The sequence below is a fragment of the Carassius carassius genome, chromosome 2 (genome assembly GCF_963082965.1).
Source record: "Carassius carassius chromosome 2, fCarCar2.1, whole genome shotgun sequence".
Taxonomy (NCBI): Eukaryota; Metazoa; Chordata; class Actinopteri; order Cypriniformes; family Cyprinidae; genus Carassius; species Carassius carassius.
Window position 1 is genome coordinate 21,349,980 of NC_081756.1, and position 17,679 is coordinate 21,367,658.

Here is a 17,679-nt window from a genome sequence, read left to right on the forward strand (position 1 = left end):
AGGACAGGTGAGGCAGCTTGCCTATGCCCAGCTCAATGGTACCGCTTGCTGTTGGCTGCTGCGGATGCGGCATAGGATTGTGGGCAGATGCAGAGGGCCGCCCTCGGCGACAAGCAGGGTAATGTGGGCAGCGGACGGGTGGAGGCAACAGATGCCCGCCGGGGCAGGGTATGACGAACTGCCTTAGTCTGCTTCTGTGTAGCCGAGAGCTGCTGGGCCAGGCTCTCGACTGCATTGCTGAAGAGGCCTGTCTGGGACACAGGGGCATTAAGAAACCAAACTTTGTCAGTGTCCCTCATATAGAGCAGACACATTCACTTTTGGCACTCCTGGACCACCATAGTGGACATTTCACCGCCGTGGACCTTAGTCGCTCATAGCAAGAGGTCAGTAGTTGTACAGAGTTCTCTGAGAACTTCTGGGTTGTGACCATCCTTGTGCAGGTCCTTCAGTGCCTTGGCCAAGTGCACCTGCAGTAATGCCGTAGTGTGTAAGGCAGAGGCAGGATCTCCACAGGCCATATAAGCGTCGCCGAACAGGCCAGACGAGTACCTACAGACCCAGGAGAGGAGGCACTGTTCGCCCTGCCGGGTGAAGGCGGTATTAGGACACAACTGCTTGTGACGTGGTGGAGGTTTGCACTCAAGCCCTACCTTCTAGGCTTCGGAAAGTATAGCTGTTTTTTTGGATCAAATTCAGGCATTGCTACCATCTTCCACAATATCTTTGGACAGCTACATTTTGTTAAGCAATTATGAATATGACAGCACAATAAAGACATTTATACACAATGTATATATATGTTAATCTAATAAATCTTAAAACATTGAAAAAAAATAAAAAAATAAATCATTACTGTATTCACAGTCTCTCCGCTCTCCATTTAAATGTTCAACTTTTCAAAGCAATACTAGTAATATTGCTTTCCTTATATGTAATAAATTCCTAATGTTTTCCATTCCATTTAAATCTCTGAATTAAAAGGAGCACCACAGGAATAAATATAGATTTGAAAATGAATACATAATTACCATTGAATAAACAATTAAAATAGGTATACCAAGCTCAGTTTCTCACTGACTTAAATGTATTAATATTTGATATCAGTACAAAGTATATTGGTTGCAGAATGCAAGTTATGTAACTCTTGTGATTATGTATATTTACAGTACATACAGCTGCACTAATGTACTTGTAGGGAATAGGCTACGTGAAGAGGTTTAATGTACCTGGGAATCAGTGCAGATGTGGACACACAGGCCTTGAAAATGAGAACACAGCTTTATCAGTGTGTTTAAAAATACAACCAATCACGTCAGGGATTATTGCAGTAAACACGATGTCTTTTGATAAATGTATGTTACACAACAAAAATTTAAGAGAACTGAATTCATTCAATAAGCTTATTTGACAGATGCAATAAAATCCTCTAATTAAACTTACAGGAAGTGTTTTTATGCAGACTAATTAACACAGGATATTACACAAAATAACAAAACTCACACATGAAATATGTCACAGCCAATTCCCAATTCCACCACATGCTGTAGTTATTATCAACTATAATCATTCATTTAGAATGGAAGTTATCAGTATTCTCAGAACAGTTTTCCTAAGAAATTATTTCACAGTATTACAGCTATTTTCTGTCTGTTAATCTGCAGCATTCAGTCTTTATTGGTAGTATTCCTGTAGCTCAAACAGTACAGAAAGGTGCTAGCAATGTCAGGGTTAAGGGTTTGACTCTCAGGAAATGCATGAACTGATAAAATTATTACTTTCAATGCAGTTTTAGTTGCTGTCAAATGCATACATTTAAATGAAATTCACAGATGAAAGACTAAAAGCTGATTTAAAGCAACCAGAAGGAGGAGGCGTTATCTTTTGTTGGGATGGAAAAAAACTCTCGTGCAAGGTGCACACAATCCCACAGTGGCGAGATAAGATGTCCAGTGTATGAATGAGGACAGAATATATAAAGCCCTCAAAGGAGCAGACAACATTCCACTGCAGCAATGGCCTTCTTGTGGATCTTCTCCTGTCTCGCCTTCTTTGGTGCAGCCTATGGTACGATTTGTTTCAAAATAAAATACTTTAATAACAGCCTTTAAGCCTAGATTACGTTTATTAAATAGCCCTTAGAACAAATGAATCTGTTAAACTGCTTTGATTCTATTTTTTTTGGCCTGCCAGGCTGTGGCGTTCCTGCCATCCCCCCTGTTATCACTGGCTACTCCAGGATTGTGAATGGTGAGGAGGCACGGCCTCACTCCTGGCCCTGGCAGGTGTCTCTGCAGGTAAAATCTATGTCAATAACAACACATTTCAATGCTAACTCAAAGGTTTATTAAATTATTACATCATTTAAAATATTCCAGGACTCCACTGGCTTCCACTTCTGCGGTGGCTCCCTGATCAGTGAGTGGTGGGTTGTGACTGCTGCTCACTGCAATGTCAGGTAAACAGTATTAAAGATTAAATCTACAACTTTACAATGTTTATCATGTAGGACTCTATTAAGATTAAGTTTGCATTTTAAAGTAGCATGTACTGTTGCCAAAGATTTTGTGTTATAAAATGTAATTTTTCACAGAACCTCTCACCGTGTCATCCTGGGAGAGCATGATCGCTCATCCAATGCTGAGGCCATTCAGACCATTAGTGTTGGAAAGGTGTGTAGACTCTCAATATCTATTAAACTGAGCATCATTTCCAGCCATTTTGTCACAGGAACATGGTGTTGTATTGATTCACATTCACACTCACAACCTTAATATGATTTATTTTCGCTGAAGATTCAGTAGCCGATTCCTCGCTGCTGAAGCGCTGCAGGACTAGTGTATCATACCTTAATCATTGGAGAGAGAATTCCAACATAAATCTGAAAATCTACTTAAAAAATCTGAACGCTTACATGTCTGTATCCTTTCCCCACAGTCCATCAAGCACCCTAACTACAACAGCTACACCATCAACAACGACATCCTCCTGATCAAGCTGGCCACTCCTGCTCAGATCAACACTCACGTGTCTCCTGTGTGTCTTGCTGAAACCAGTGATAACTTCGCTGGTGGCCTGAAGTGTGTGACCTCTGGATGGGGCCTGACCAGATATAATGGTGAGTTTCAGAATCTTCTTCATTTCAGCATTTTTATCAGTTTGCATGTATTTCTAAACTTCAGTGTATGTTTTAGCATTTGTTCATATTCTCTGTCCTGATTTATTTTCTGTTGAAAGCCTTTAAAATTCTGCCAATCTACCCTTTTCAGCTCCTGATACCCCTGCCCTGCTCCAGCAGGCTGCTCTGCCACTGCTGACCAATGACGACTGCAAGCGTTACTGGGGAACCAACATCACTGATCTGATGATCTGTGCTGGAGCCTCTGGTGTTTCCTCTTGCATGGTGAGCTGTCCCAAATACATTTATGATCATTGTTAAGTATTGTTTTAAAATGTCTTCTAACATGTATAGTTAAATGTTTGTTTACAGCTCTCCTTTGTGTGTTTCAGGGTGATTCTGGTGGTCCTCTGGTCTGTGAGAAGAATGGAGTCTGGACTCTGGTTGGTATCGTGTCTTGGGGAAGCAGCACCTGCTCCACTTCCACCCCAGCCGTGTACGCCCGTGTCACTAAACTCCGTGCCTGGGTTGACCAGACCATTGCTGCAAACTAAAGCAGCCATTAAAACAGTCTTTAGTTTCATCAATAAAGATATATGACATGACCTTTGGTTCAGTTGTCATGGCTATGATGAAAAACAGAGTGCAACATACCTATATATGCAATGTAGTAGTCTGTAAATGCAAATCCACTATCAGTATTCTTTACTAGTATTATCTTCCCCATTTTAGAATATCATGAAGTCATCAAAACACAATTGGAATTATGAATAGAGCTTACAAATGTTAAAAAGATTTTTTTTTAAAATTGCATTGTATATTAGCTTCTTAAAAATAGTCACTATTTGCCATTAACATGCTCTGTTTTTTTTCTGAAATGATTTTATGAGGTGTATCCTGGGATGCTTTTTCAAAATATTGAAAGTTTTGCAACGCGTGCAGCACGTTTGTTGCATTTTCATACATTATCAATTCCTTTCCTCGCTCACTAGGATGCAGCATTCTGTTTGAGAAGCACTCAATAGATATACCATGTTTTTTTGCCAACCTTTTGTAAAGCAGTGATGAATAGTTTTTCTTCTAGCTCTCAGTGTATATGTGCAGTTGTACACAGTTCAGTTTTGATGTCAGGTGGTTTGATACCATTCATAGCTGTTTTAGTTAATACTCTACAGATCTGCAATAATAAGTTTATTGGATGCACATATACAAAATATTTGGGACAATATTTGAGTAGATTTGGACAAAAAAAATTGCAATAAAATTACACCATAAAACTGCACCAATATAAATCTGAAATTTTAAGAGCCAAGGTGGACTCTTTATGCTTTGTGCAGCTTTATTATTAAAAAAATTATATATTTGGTCTATTGTAACGAACAAAACTATCTCTGTGGATAGAGCTCCACATATACATTCTGGAGCTGTATAAATTGTAAATGTAAAGCCACAATTAGATATTTCATAGTAGAATTTGGCTCTATGCATGTTCGAATTTGCAGGTGTTATCCATGCTACGGCAGTAACAGAAGGCCTTAAAGAAACGGCAGTTACAGGTATCGCAGGGGTTGCAGCAGGGCAGGTGATGACCCAAGGAGGAATGCTGATGAGGGATGCAGCGGCTGGGGGAGCGAGTGCCTCTTCTCTGCAGCCGTACACTTTTACCCAGATCCTGTAGTTATAGCATCAAAAAGCAACAAAAATACCTCACTATCACAGAGGAAAATTGTACAGTTTAATGCTTAAATGCAAAAAAAAAAAAAATATATATATATATATATATATATATGTATATATAACCTAGCCTACTAAAATTGTAAACTGATCTTAAAAATAAAACACTAAAGAATAAAAACACAACAGTTTAAATAAATTATTTTATCGCTGTTCTACAATCATAAGACATATGACCTGGAAATAGCCTATAATAAAAGTAATTCAGGAAAAGAAAGAAAGAAAGAAAGAAACAAAGAAACAAAGAAAGAAAGAAATAATTTTACCAAAGAACAACAAAACATTTAACATTTAATCATATGACCTGGAAATAGCCTATAATAAAAGTAATTCAGGAAAAGAAAGAAAGAAAGAAAGAAAGAAAGAAAGAAAGAAAGAAATAATTTTACCAAAGAACAACATAACATTTAACATTTAATCATTCCTTTAATCAAACAAAAGAAACAATGTGGATTCTTTAGTTTGAGGTCCTGCTCAGCCCAGACAAAGCTCTTCTTGATTCTGTTCGGGTGATTGTGCAGGGCTGGTCTGAGGTTTAGGGTTTGACGATGGTCAGATGCTCGGTCACATGAGTTAGTATGTGTGTGTGTGTGTGTGTATGTATCCGGGTATTCAGCTACGGGAAGTCCGACTCATTTACACGAATCGGTTCTTTCGAACAGTTGAAAGATTCTAGCTTCAAAACAATTCTCGTCTGTTCTTTTACGTCATTAGGACTCTAGCCTCTAGTCTAGTCTAAAACCTTCCAATAATGGCCCTGTACCAAATGGCACACTTCATGTGCACCTGCGGACCCTAATCCACGCTCGCGATGCACTTCGTTTTAATAAATTCATAAACAATTATTACATTTCATTCTGACGCTTTGACTGTAGGGCAGGAATCAGCAGACTCAGGTTTGGGACGGGGCCAATTTTTCCAAATGAAATTTAATAATTGTTTAAGAATTTATTAAAACAAAGTGCTTCGTATTTGTAGGCCTATTGATTAAACTGCCATACAATCGAGCTTTCCTATTTGTAGCTATACTGGCTCATTGAATCGTTCAGACCAGTTTTGAGAAACTGTTCAAACAATTCACTGAAAAGATCCGACTCAGAAGAACGATTCTTTACCGATCTGACCGTACTATCACTGCACTGAGGCTACATCCGTCTTTCTCTTAAGCTAGTACACCGGTAGTATTATTTTCTCACAATGCCTTTCTCTGAATTATATTTTAATGTTGATAACGGTTATCTGGAGGGGCTGGTGAGAGGTTTTAAGGCTGGTATTTTATCTCAGGCGGATTATTTGAATCTCGTTCAGTGTGAAACTCTGGAAGGTGAGTTCAATGTGTGTTGCTGCTAGCTGATCCTCTAGCTCTCTGTTTTCATTAGTGACATTTCCACATACATCTTTGTTGACATTTATCGGCGTTTAAAAATGCAAGTCCGAATTACTGTGGTAACTCGCTGAGATATATAACAATATAACATAACAGTAGCACAGCTAACGTAAATATTATTAGCACATTTAGCTTGTTTCTTTAACCATTCAAATTCCCTTCAGCAGGTGAAGATCAGTTATTGTCACTATATATATTCCTAATTTTCCTCTGACCTAATATTAAGTAAACAATGGAAGTCCCGTGATTTTTTTCATTGTTACTATTCACTACTAGCATTTAAATGTAACGTTACATGCTAACTGTGCTATCAGCTAACGTTACACATTGAATGTAACGTTAGATACTATTTTCTGAATACGCGTTCATTTTAAATGATCGTTTGCAAATGTTTAGAGCACGGCTGTATTTTAATTATGCACAGTATGTAGTACAATATTGTTTTTATAAGGTCTTGGTTAAACCTGACTGACTTACGGGTTAAATTTTTGTAAATGTTATGTCGAGTAATAGATACGGAGCCTTTTATAGCAACGATCGAGATGAACAGTAAATGTTTAACTTTTTTTATATAAACGAAATATGCTGGTTTCATTTGAGGAATGATAGTCGATGGTGCTGGTCATGTGATATTTCATGACGTCAGATCTGAAGGATGGGCGGATCTCCTTCAGCAAGAGCTCTTGGGAATATACTGCTGAATGGAGAATTAATGACTTTGTATGATGTTCCGCTGTCGGCAAGTTACCCGACATCATTTAAAGCACATCTTCACTTTAATTAGAGAAAAACAATTATACCCAAACTTTTATTAATCCTTAAATTTGATAGAGTTTGCCGTCTTGATTAAAATAAAATAATATAACATTGTATAGTTTAAACATCTCCTGTATTTACTGGAGAGGAGCATGGTTATACTATGAGAAGTACTGCATTTCTACCAAAATCAGAGTTGCTACTTTTTTCTGGTATTGCCAAGTTGCGTGTATCCTGTAATATCCTGTAAAAATTGAGGAAGAAACTTAATATATTAAATCAATGCAATCAGATACATTCCTTGGCAGGAACCTTGTTGTTTAGTTTACTGTTAATGCCTTTTATTGCACCTTTTTAAATTTAAATTGCTTAACAATTTGCCTAGATATGAAGTCTTTCTTGCTGAGATTTCTCATACTGTAAAAATCGTATAACTCATAAACAATAAGAAGAATAACAAATTAGAGGATTATGAATTTTATTACTGATTGAGGGTTTTTTTTTTTTTTTTTTTTTTTTTTTTGAGACCCTTTGTTTACTTGTTCAACCTGTGCTGCATTATGTCATAATATTTCACACTTTACAATATGTTAGTCCTTTCAAAATAACCCAGATTCTTGGACTATTTAAATTAAAGCTATATATATATATATATATATATATATATATATATATATATATATATATATATATTTAGACATGTAATAAAGTTTAGCTAATTTTGTCTCTCCTTTAAGCATCAATGGCATGTGACTCGCATGGAAATTTTATCTGTGTTTTAGGGAACTGGAAATTATGTAAAAACGATTTTGAGATGAATGTAGAAATCACTGCCAGAACTCAAGCTTTTAACACTGAAGAACAAGGTTTTGAGTTCATTTTTTGAATCATAGGGTGGTTTTCTTGTTTTTTTTTCATCAGACCTCAAGCTTCACTTGCAGAGCACTGACTATGGAAGCTTCCTAGCCAATGAAGCCTCTCCCCTCACCGTCTCCGTCATTGATGACAAGCTGAAAGAGAAGATGGTGGTTGAGTTCCGGCATATGAGGAACCAGTCTTATGAGCCTCTGGCCAGCTTCATGGATTTCATCACGTGAGTGCAGACAGACATCAAAGAGTATAAGCAAACCACACTTCAGATTCACACTGCATGCGACATAATACTGAGCTCCTGTAATTTACTTCCTGTAAAGTATTATGTTTGGTTAATATTCATAGCCAAGAATATGTTTGTTTGCTTTCACTACCATTTTTTGACTTCTTCACTTTTTGTGTTTTAAAATACTTCACCTGTCAGGACCCATTATTAAGCTCTTTTCCATCTTACTGCTTTTTCAGATACAGCTATATGATTGACAACGTCATCCTGTTGATCACTGGAACTCTCCATCAGCGGGCCATTTCAGAGCTGGTGCCCAAGTGCCATCCTCTTGGCAGCTTTGAACAGATGGAGGCCGTTAACATCGCCCAAACTCCAGCAGAGCTCTATAATGCCATCCTGGTGGATACACCTCTTGGTAAGACAGTCTGATATGAAAAATTCACACATGATTGACATTCACTGCATGTTTTGTAGCCAGAGAAAATCAGTGAGTTGCAAATCATGTCATTATTTTTTAAGCATTCAGAAATATTGTGAAACAACTCAAAAACATGTTCTAAATAATACCAAGGTGCTTATTTCTACATCACAGTTAATGGCTGTGTCTGTTTGTTTTAGCTGCTTTCTTTCAGGACTGCATCTCTGAGCAGGATTTGGATGAGATGAACATTGAAATAATTCGCAACACTCTTTACAAGGTCAGCCTTGTGATGGAAGATACTGGCATGTAAATCTTAATCATTCATTAGGAATTTTCCTATGACATGACACAGAAGCCTGCTGGTTTGTCTATGTGTGGGTTGTGAACTTTAACACTGTTTGTACGGGGGAAGTCAGTTTATGTATAGGCACATATAGTACCAATATGTTATACAATTATAGTGTTATAGTGCAGTTGACAAGGAAAAACTATACAGCTCATTAAACACTTTTCTTGCAAGATTCAAGAATTTTATTCATCACATACAGTTATTTATACAATACAATGTTCTGTGAAATGTAAACCTGGTCAGCTTATTTCATTTGCATTAAATATGAATAGTATATACAATTCTAAAGTAAGATGAACGTAAGAAAAAATAATGGGAAAAAGTAAATAGTAACAACAAAATAGCATTAAGGTAAGTAGGATTAGAAAATGCTAGGCATGTTTCCTGCACAATATATAATGTCAGTATTACATCTGTTATTATTACATCAGTATATCAGTTATTTCATTAATAATTCTCTAGGTTTATAAAGGCCTTTAACTAAGAAATCAAGAGCTGTAGTTGATCTCCTCTCTGTATCTCCAGGCCTATCTAGAAGCTTTCTACAAGTTCTGCACTTCACTGGGTGGCACAACCGCAGATACCATGTGCCCAATTCTGGAGGTGCGTAAACACCTGTCAAATCAAGTATAGGGAACTTGATTCTAAAATCTGATTCTTTTTATTCTTATTGATGTTGTAACCAACATATTTCAGTATTTTAAGAATTAAAGCAAAGATTTGCTTCTGTATCAGTTTGAGGCAGACAGAAGAGCTTTCATCATTACCATTAACTCTTTTGGTACGGAGCTCTCCAAAGAAGACCGAGCTAAACTCTTCCCACACTGTGGCAAGCTCTACCCAGAAGGTCTTGCACAGCTAGCCCGCGCAGATGATTATGAGCAGGTCAAAGCTGTGGCTGAATACTACCCTGTAAGTATCTGTGTAGACCTCAGTGAGTTTAAACCGAGCGCCAACCTCCCGCTCTCTCTCGTGAGGCCAATAAGGAAGTGATTAAAACTGCAATTCATCGACTGGCCGCTTAAGGCTGGCTGCAAAAGGGAGTCAGTCCCATAGACTCCCATGTTAAAATCTGGTGGCAAGGAAGTCGACCGGAAGTTGAAGTCGGCCGCGAGCTGCCATCTTGTAGCAGAACTTCACTTGCGTTAGCATCCCATTGACTTTGCATTCATTTTGGCGTCACTTTGACAGCGAATGACTTTACATCTGAGGCATTTAAAGACTCCATTTGTCCATTATTTATTTCTAAAGATACACGACAATGTATAAAGGGCTCCATTACCTTCTATGTTACATTATGGCCTCGTAGAAACAGTTTTTGAAAAAAAAGGCTAACGATTGCGTCATAACCACTCGACTCTCTGTCGCACAGTAGAGAAATTACCGTACAGACAGGAGGAGAAGCTCGCAGGCAATTAACTTAATATGGCGTACTGGCTTTACATTTTAGAACACTATACAAAATAATTAATCAGAATATTAACTCCTGCTCACTCACGCCAAAGAACTCCCCGCTCAAGCTCGCCGTCTCTGCAAGATTAACGATGGCAGTTTGCACGCACAGCTACTAGAAGATTTACATCTGTCAGACAGGTTGCTGATGTCATCAAGCTTAGTTTGAGTCTGCGCGTCAGAAACGGAAGTGCTAAAAAACGCTAAAAATGGGCTTCACTTGTCTCAATTGAGTTCCAATGGGGTCGCTGTGTCCATTTCTTTTACTGTCTATGGTTAAAATGCCCAACTTTACAGCATAAAAAAAACATGTTTACAGCCTGGTGCAAAAAAAGTATTTTGGTCTAAATAGCTAATTTTGCCCTTCATGACAACTGTGAGGGGTTACATTTTTTTTAGAACTCATCCGTTTAAATTATAGTAAGACTTAAAATTCTGCATAATTAAGGGCGTGGCCACTTGAGTGACGGGGGATTGCCGTTTTTGGCCACTAAAAAAATTTGAGGATTAACACGAGTTCATGCTGTTTCAGGAGTACAAGCTTCTCTTTGAGGGTGCTGGTAGCAACCCAGGAGACAAAACCCTCGAGGATCGCTTTTTTGAACATGAGGTGAGCAAACGTTTTGACGTGGTGAAAGAGAGAGAATGTTACTGCATTGAAAATCACAATTCAGTGATGTTTTTGATGTTCACAGATTTCTCTGGTTTGAAAGGTCTCTGCTAACAATAAACTGTGGGTTATATTTTTGCAGGTGAAACTCAATAAGCTGGCCTTCCTGAATCAGTTTCATTTCAGCGTGTTCTATGCCTACGTCAAGTTGAAGGAACAAGAGTGCCGAAACATTGTGTGGATTGCTGAGTGTATTGCCCAAAGGCATCGGGCTAAGATTGACAACTACATTCCCATATTCTAATGGTACATAATATCAGTCTTGAATAGTGATCCACATGGCATGCATTAACTGTGCTCTGTTGTCAAAGTTTGAAAATGATGATCCTGTCTCCTCCCTGTTTCATTGTGATTGTCTTTATTAGAGTTAAGGATCATTCCTTTTTGTTTGACAGACAAAACAATGCAGTTGCATTCCCCTTCAAACCCTTATGATTTTTTAAAGGAAGCTTTTAGTGAAGTAATATGTTTTTTGTTTCTTCATGATGTCATGACTGTGAATCCTGTTACCTGGCAACCAGTCACAGCCCATTGCAAGTGAAGGTTCCAGGGAATTACGGGGAAACAGGGAAGTTTAAGTGAAATGCAAAACTCAAGACATCTAATTGTCATACTCTTCCTGTGATCTTCCTGCTAAGAAAACATGCATTCCATTATTATAATTTATGCATTACATACTTTTTCAATTAATGTACATTTTCAGCTGATAAACTCTCTGAACTCCTGGTCTCCCAGTATTCACATCTGATGAGTGTTAGAGAATCGCTGGTTATTTAGACAGTGAGCCTTATTTTGAAATGCAAGCAGAATGAATTTATTTTTGTGTAAACCATTGTATTTAGCTGAACTGCATGGTTACATAAAAATGGATTTATGATTGATTTACAGAATAATTGTTTTGCTTGTGTTTTACTAATAAGGTACAATGGGATTTTCCTTAATAAATAAGAGAATTGCTGGGAATTAACTTGGGGAAATCTTTTTTCTTTTGTGTGTATAGATTCTTCACATGTTTTGTTTGTTAAAATGAGAATTGTGTGCTTGTAAATTAGTGCTAGATTGACAGCTGAATTAGTGAGGTCAAATAGATGTGATATTAAGAAAGACCTTGCACTCAGCTAAATCTATTGTGCTATTGTTATCATGTCGTCTGTATTTTGTGATCTAAATGATTATATATATATATATATATATATATATATATATATATATATATATATATATATATATATATATATATATACATACACTATATAAAAAGTAAATCTGTGTTTGTTTTTTTTTATGTTGTCTTTCATAGAAAAAAGAGACAAAACAAGCCTCGATAGCACGCTGTACAGCATAAATAGTACTGTAGTTGCATTATTCACCACCAGATGGTGCAAAGAGCCCAATCATTCTTGATCAATGTACTCTACTGTATCCAGTTTGCCTTGGACTTCACATTTTGGCTACAGCATAAGCTTAAGAATTAAAATGTGCATTTTATTACAGACAGATATTCAGCTGAACAAAAAGGATTTACTGTACCTTCTGACACAGATGTAAGATATTCATTATAATCAGAATTAGTCAAGGGCTTTGTGCTACAGTGCTGAGATGCTTAAGTGTGTGATGTGCTAGTTGACAGGAAGATTAGAGTCTGCCATAACTCACTATAGGCCTCGGGCTAATGATGCCATGTTTACATTAACTCTGCCAAAAGCAAATCTGTATCTTAACATGTGAAAGCCGTGCCAGCCACTTACTGACAGAGCTTTTGTAAATACCTGACTTGGTTTAAACATGCAGTTGAATGGCTGGTTATCTGTGTTTCACATCCATAGATAAGAAATGGTCTTGGGGCTTAGTGATGTTCTAAACACCCACGCAGTACACAGAGTTTTGTATTTCTGTTTGGATGAACATCACTTTTTTATTTTTAGGGGGATTTGGATCACTCCCTGATGACCCCATCCTCGCTCTTTCTACGTGCTAAAACATTAAGATTCAGGCCTCATTAAAAACGCTTAATTGCTGCAAACAATCGCAGCCTTTTAGTTCTGCAGTGCTCTGGACCTTTTGCAGATCAGAAGACAGAAAAGGGCTTGGATTCTAGCGATCTTTGTGCATGCAAATTATTTTAGCAGCCATCTCACTGCAGCCAAAAGAAGAGCACAATGAGGTTAAACAGAGTTTATTCTCTTACTGCCACACGGGTCATGATAGTACTGGAAAATGCATAAATCTTCCAGATGCCTACAGCTGTTTTCTTTAATTCAGTATATGAATATAGGGCATGACTTATGTTGATGTTCACTTTTGACTTCATCATAATACTATAGTACTGATTGTGGTATTCCTCTTCTTCGTGTTCACCAAAAATCAATCAAAGAATTATTAGTTTAGCCAAATCTGATGCCGTTCAATATATATATATATATATATATATATATATATATATATATATATATATATATATATATATATATAATGGAAGCCTCAGACTTAAGCGAAATGAGAAAATATTAACTAAAAGTAATTACTTTTCTGGTTACTTTTGTAAATGCATTTGAATTTATGGAACAGTGTGATTTGAATTAGGTGATACATGTTGCACAATGTTTCTGTTGAATCATCATCTGTCACACAAGTATCTAGGAACACCAACTAACTTCATCCAGCCTTATGTCATCTCAAACCTGTATGACGTTCTTCTGCAGAACACAAAGGAAGTGCCAAAACTAGTTGGCAACATTTTTCAAAATTAATTATTTTGTGTTCCAGAAGAAAGTCATACAGATTTGTAATGACACGAGGGTGACTATATAATGGTAGATTTTTCATTCTGGGGTGAACTATTAATTTAAATTCATGTAATGTTAAAAGTATAGTAAACAGTATACTAACCAGTCTTATGTCACTGAGCCTTTAAGAGCATGTTCACTATTCTATAATTGGATTCCAATCCTTGCAGTTGAGCAGGTTGATGCCCTCCAACGTCCTCTAGACGTCCCCATAATTAGTGGTGAGAGGCCTTGGTTATTTTTTTTGCTGATACTAGGAAATGTAGTTTTAGTATTTCTGCGGTAGAAACCATGTGTTACCAATGACCGGAAGGACAAGCATTTTGTAAGCTTTAATGAGATACATAAATAAAGATGATATTTTGAGAGTATGGGAGGTAACTGAGATACAGGACACTGTCACCTGCTATAACTGGCAAAACACTCACACCGGAGATGCAGGTTCAAAGACATTTTGAAATGGATTTGGTGGAGAAGGGAAGATGAATTGAAAATGGGTGTTATGTCTACATATTTGTGAGTTTCTTTGCTTTAGCAAGAAATGGCCCTCTGGTTGCACAAGCCACACTGGGATTTGACTGGCATTTTTACAAGTGCACTGGGAAGATTCATCTCCATGGGCTTTTTCTTTGACAAGAAGATCTCTGCTGGAAACCAGATGAGCAAAAATAGTCTTTTAATGATCTTTTTGTGGGCCATTGTCAAGTAGTGAATAAGAGAAGAAGTCGAGGGCTGATGTATGCAGACTTGTACCCAGTGACCTCCACTTACAAACACAGTGAAACAAAAGCGACGTATAGGCGTCCTGAAACATGAAAACGCTGCAACCTTTGTGTCTGAATGGGTGGGAACCGCTTAACATTCACTGCACATGAACTGACATCACATTCCCATGCTTATGCAAAGCTGCGAAAGCTTACATCAGATAACGGGTGACATTCTGCGAAAGTGAACATGAAGAATAGCATCATTTATTTCTGCTATAATTACAAAAAAAAAAATCGAAATCAAGGATGTGACCTCATTTTCAGTAAACCAGTGGGAGAACATAGTGAGATGCCATTACAATAAGGCTATCTTTGCCAATCCATTCTTTATTTGTATGGATGAAATGAATGTTATTGAGGCCTAAGACTACTGTATTAGTTGGGCATGTGTGCCCTGTGGTATCCAAGCCCCTCTGTGCCCCTCAACTCAGTTTGGGCATCTGACAAATGCCCCTGTGGTCTGGCCCCATGTCCTAGTGGCAAATGCTGTGAATAAATATGCTATACATTGTGTCCAACAGTCCAGGAAGAAAACAAACAAACAGTGGGAACACAATGGGCTTTGAAGAGTATGACGTGAACTGGAATGTGGTGATATGTTAGATAGCATTTTCATTGAGACATTAGCTCATTCAAGGAGATTTACAGATGGTCTCATGAGTAAAGTATCTAGGAAATGGTGCCTCATTCTTGTAGAAGGAAACTGCATTTTGGGCATTAATATTTTAGGTTGTTTTTACGCTTGTTTTTAATATTTTTGGAAAGTGTTTGCTGTTAACTTAAAACTCATTTGAGTTTTAGATAAAAAATAATTTTGTTAATATCACTTTTGATTCACACATCACACATCACAAATCACAAAAATAAACTATGAAAAATTAGAATAAAATGATAATGCATTTTTTTTATATTTTATTATGTCTTTCAGTTCAAACATATTTAATACAATTATGCAAATGAAAATTTCCTTTAGAGACAATTTTTTTTAACAATTTTCAAACTAATTTTTCCTTCTACTTTCTCTTCCATTCACTTTTTCCCTTTCCTTTTGTGATAATACCCACCACCAACACATATAGAAGAAGAAGAACAAAAATAACAGTAACATACAAAAACACATGGGGAAATAGGGAAAATAATAAAAAAAGAAAAATGCACAGACATTCACATATTCTTATGAAACTCTTATAATGACACCTAATTCTTAATAAGTAATTTAAATAATCTTTAAAAAAAAAAATTAATAATAATATTAAATAAATAAAATAAATGAATAAATTAAAATTGAGACAGATAATGCAAAATAATTCATATAATTATAATCAAAATTCTAATTCAAATTGCCATTACCTCTTAAATGTTACTCAGTCAGTGTTGTCCTATTTTGTGTCAGTTAGAATTTTTTTTGGTCTTCTTTCTCATGCTTCGTCTTCCTATGATTAAAAAAAACAAAAAACAGCTGAGAGCAGATTCTTAGAAACAGACATATGTGGCTGTTCCTTGAAGTCTGTTATGGTTTTGGATCTAGTTCTTTAGCCTAGTGAGTCTAGCCAGCACAAACGTTACCATTTTCCATCACTCCAAGTATGCTTAATGTTAGGAACTAAGTGTGTTGATGTTGGCAAGTGTGCTGTGCTGGATTTTAACATCTGCAGCGCTGAGACAGTGTACAGCTCTCCTCGCTCCTGAGGAGATCTGGCAAATTACACCATGGCCTTAAAACATGTGGCACACCTGCAAAGGTTTTTAATGCTAAACTTTAAACAGTCTGAAATTTATAGCAAGCAGCCCAGTCATTCACCCTTTTTAAGGTTAAAGGGTTCATATGATGTTTCTAAAAAGAACATTATTTGGTGTATTTGGTGTAATGCAGTGTGTTTATGTGGTTTAAGGTTAAAAAACACATTATCTTCCACATACTGTACATTATTGTTGCTCCTCCATGTTCCCGGCACGATGAGACAAAAACAATCAAACCCATTACAAACGAGGCATTTGTTGCATCCAGTGGGGACATAATTAATGATTATAATGACTTATATTGTCGCTTTATGCGTAGCGTTGCGTTGCGTTGCATTGCATTGCATTGCATTGCGTATCGCACCGTGTAAACATAAAAGCGGCAAACTGTTCTTGACTGCTGGTGGATTGAGTGAGCAGCTGGTTGATTCCACGAAGGAGTGGCCAGCGGGTTACTAGCAAACACATGTGACATCCTGGGCTGGACTCCACTTCGTCCACAGTGAAAGCCGATCCGGGGATCCACAGTGCGCAGTTGATGTATTTCCTCAGCGACCAGCACGGATCAGCTCTAGACATGATGAAGCGGACATCATCCTCTTTTGGAAGGCCAAACAAAGTAGTTTCACTTTCACAATGAAACACACAGCATCTCCACAACATGGCTGTGGCAGCAACAACAATACTACAGCGAGAATCAAAGTTACGTCTTCTTCTTTGTATGAACATTTGGGCGGTGTAATGCAAATCTTCCCACACAGTCACGTATACATGTGGGGTGTGTTCATTTTGATAGCAAATTTTGATTTACTTTTAGTCATAGACTTTTTACTAAAATGCCATTTAGCTTTAGTCATATTTTTGTCATCTGAATTGTTTTTAGTTTTAGTGTAATTTAAGTCAACTAAATCTACAGTAAATTTAGTCAGCTAAAACCTAAATGGTTTAGTTACACTTTAATGCATTTATTAAGCATTTCTTTAAAATGTCCAAATTCATTATATAGGTTTGATATCAAGGTTTTATCACGATCGACACTGATCTAACTGCGGTGACACACGACATGCCTATATGTTCAAATTAAATAAAACAAATTCTCATAAAGAACAAGAAAATTGACTTCTTATTAATGAAATACCAATGGTTATATAGGCTAATTATGCATTCTTTATAGCAACTTGTTTACCATATTCTACATCCTTTCAAGCAGACATTTATTTCTATAAATACATTTTGATTAATCTTTAGGGCTACTAAAGTTTTTCAGTCAAGAGCAGTGAGTGATTTTCTGTCTCTCTTTGTTGCTTGATTAACATCAATGCCACAGACAATAGCAACTAAATTAGCCTGCTGTCCCTTTCAAACCAAATGCACAGATGCAATGGATGCAATGTACT

The 17,679-nt window shown here is 37.0% G+C and overlaps 2 protein-coding genes across 2 annotated transcripts; both read left to right on the plus strand.

Annotated features, from left to right (window-relative positions):
- The first annotated feature begins 1,916 nt into the window (after window positions 1–1,916).
- On the plus strand, window positions 1,917–3,723 carry LOC132097469 (chymotrypsin A-like). The gene is made up of 7 exons (XM_059503196.1): window positions 1,917–2,067; window positions 2,194–2,297; window positions 2,379–2,458; window positions 2,594–2,672; window positions 2,938–3,118; window positions 3,270–3,403; window positions 3,511–3,723. Exons 1-7 carry the CDS (start codon window positions 2,016–2,018, stop codon window positions 3,670–3,672), a joined length of 792 nt encoding a protein of 263 aa, XP_059359179.1. The 5' UTR covers window positions 1,917–2,015; the 3' UTR covers window positions 3,673–3,723.
- A 2,243-nt stretch (window positions 3,724–5,966) lies between these two features.
- On the plus strand, window positions 5,967–12,046 carry LOC132106480 (V-type proton ATPase subunit d 1). Its single transcript, XM_059512192.1, has 8 exons — window positions 5,967–6,176; window positions 7,917–8,088; window positions 8,334–8,512; window positions 8,716–8,795; window positions 9,393–9,470; window positions 9,603–9,779; window positions 10,852–10,929; window positions 11,072–12,046. Exons 1-8 carry the CDS (start codon window positions 6,050–6,052, stop codon window positions 11,231–11,233), a joined length of 1,053 nt encoding a protein of 350 aa, XP_059368175.1. The 5' UTR covers window positions 5,967–6,049; the 3' UTR covers window positions 11,234–12,046.
- Window positions 12,047–17,679: the final 5,633 nt, after the last annotated feature.

What these genes read in the sequence shown, in the direction of transcription:
- LOC132097469 (XM_059503196.1), top strand. Translation starts at nt 2,016, where the DNA reads ATGGCCTTCTTGTGGATCTTCTCCTGTCTCGCCTTCTTTGGTGCAGCC. An exon ending in GCTGCTCACTGCAATGTCAG is followed by an intron (nt 2,459 to 2,593) that starts GTAAACAGTATT and finishes AATTTTTCACAG; the next exon opens with AACCTCTCACCGTGTCATCC. An exon ending in CTGGTGTTTCCTCTTGCATG is followed by an intron (nt 3,404 to 3,510) that starts GTGAGCTGTCCC and finishes TGTGTGTTTCAG; the next exon opens with GGTGATTCTGGTGGTCCTCT.
- LOC132106480 (XM_059512192.1), top strand. Translation starts at nt 6,050, where the DNA reads ATGCCTTTCTCTGAATTATATTTTAATGTTGATAACGGTTATCTGGAG. An exon ending in TCAGTGTGAAACTCTGGAAG is followed by an intron (nt 6,177 to 7,916) that starts GTGAGTTCAATG and finishes TTTTTTCATCAG; the next exon opens with ACCTCAAGCTTCACTTGCAG. An exon ending in ATCGCTTTTTTGAACATGAG is followed by an intron (nt 10,930 to 11,071) that starts GTGAGCAAACGT and finishes ATATTTTTGCAG; the next exon opens with GTGAAACTCAATAAGCTGGC.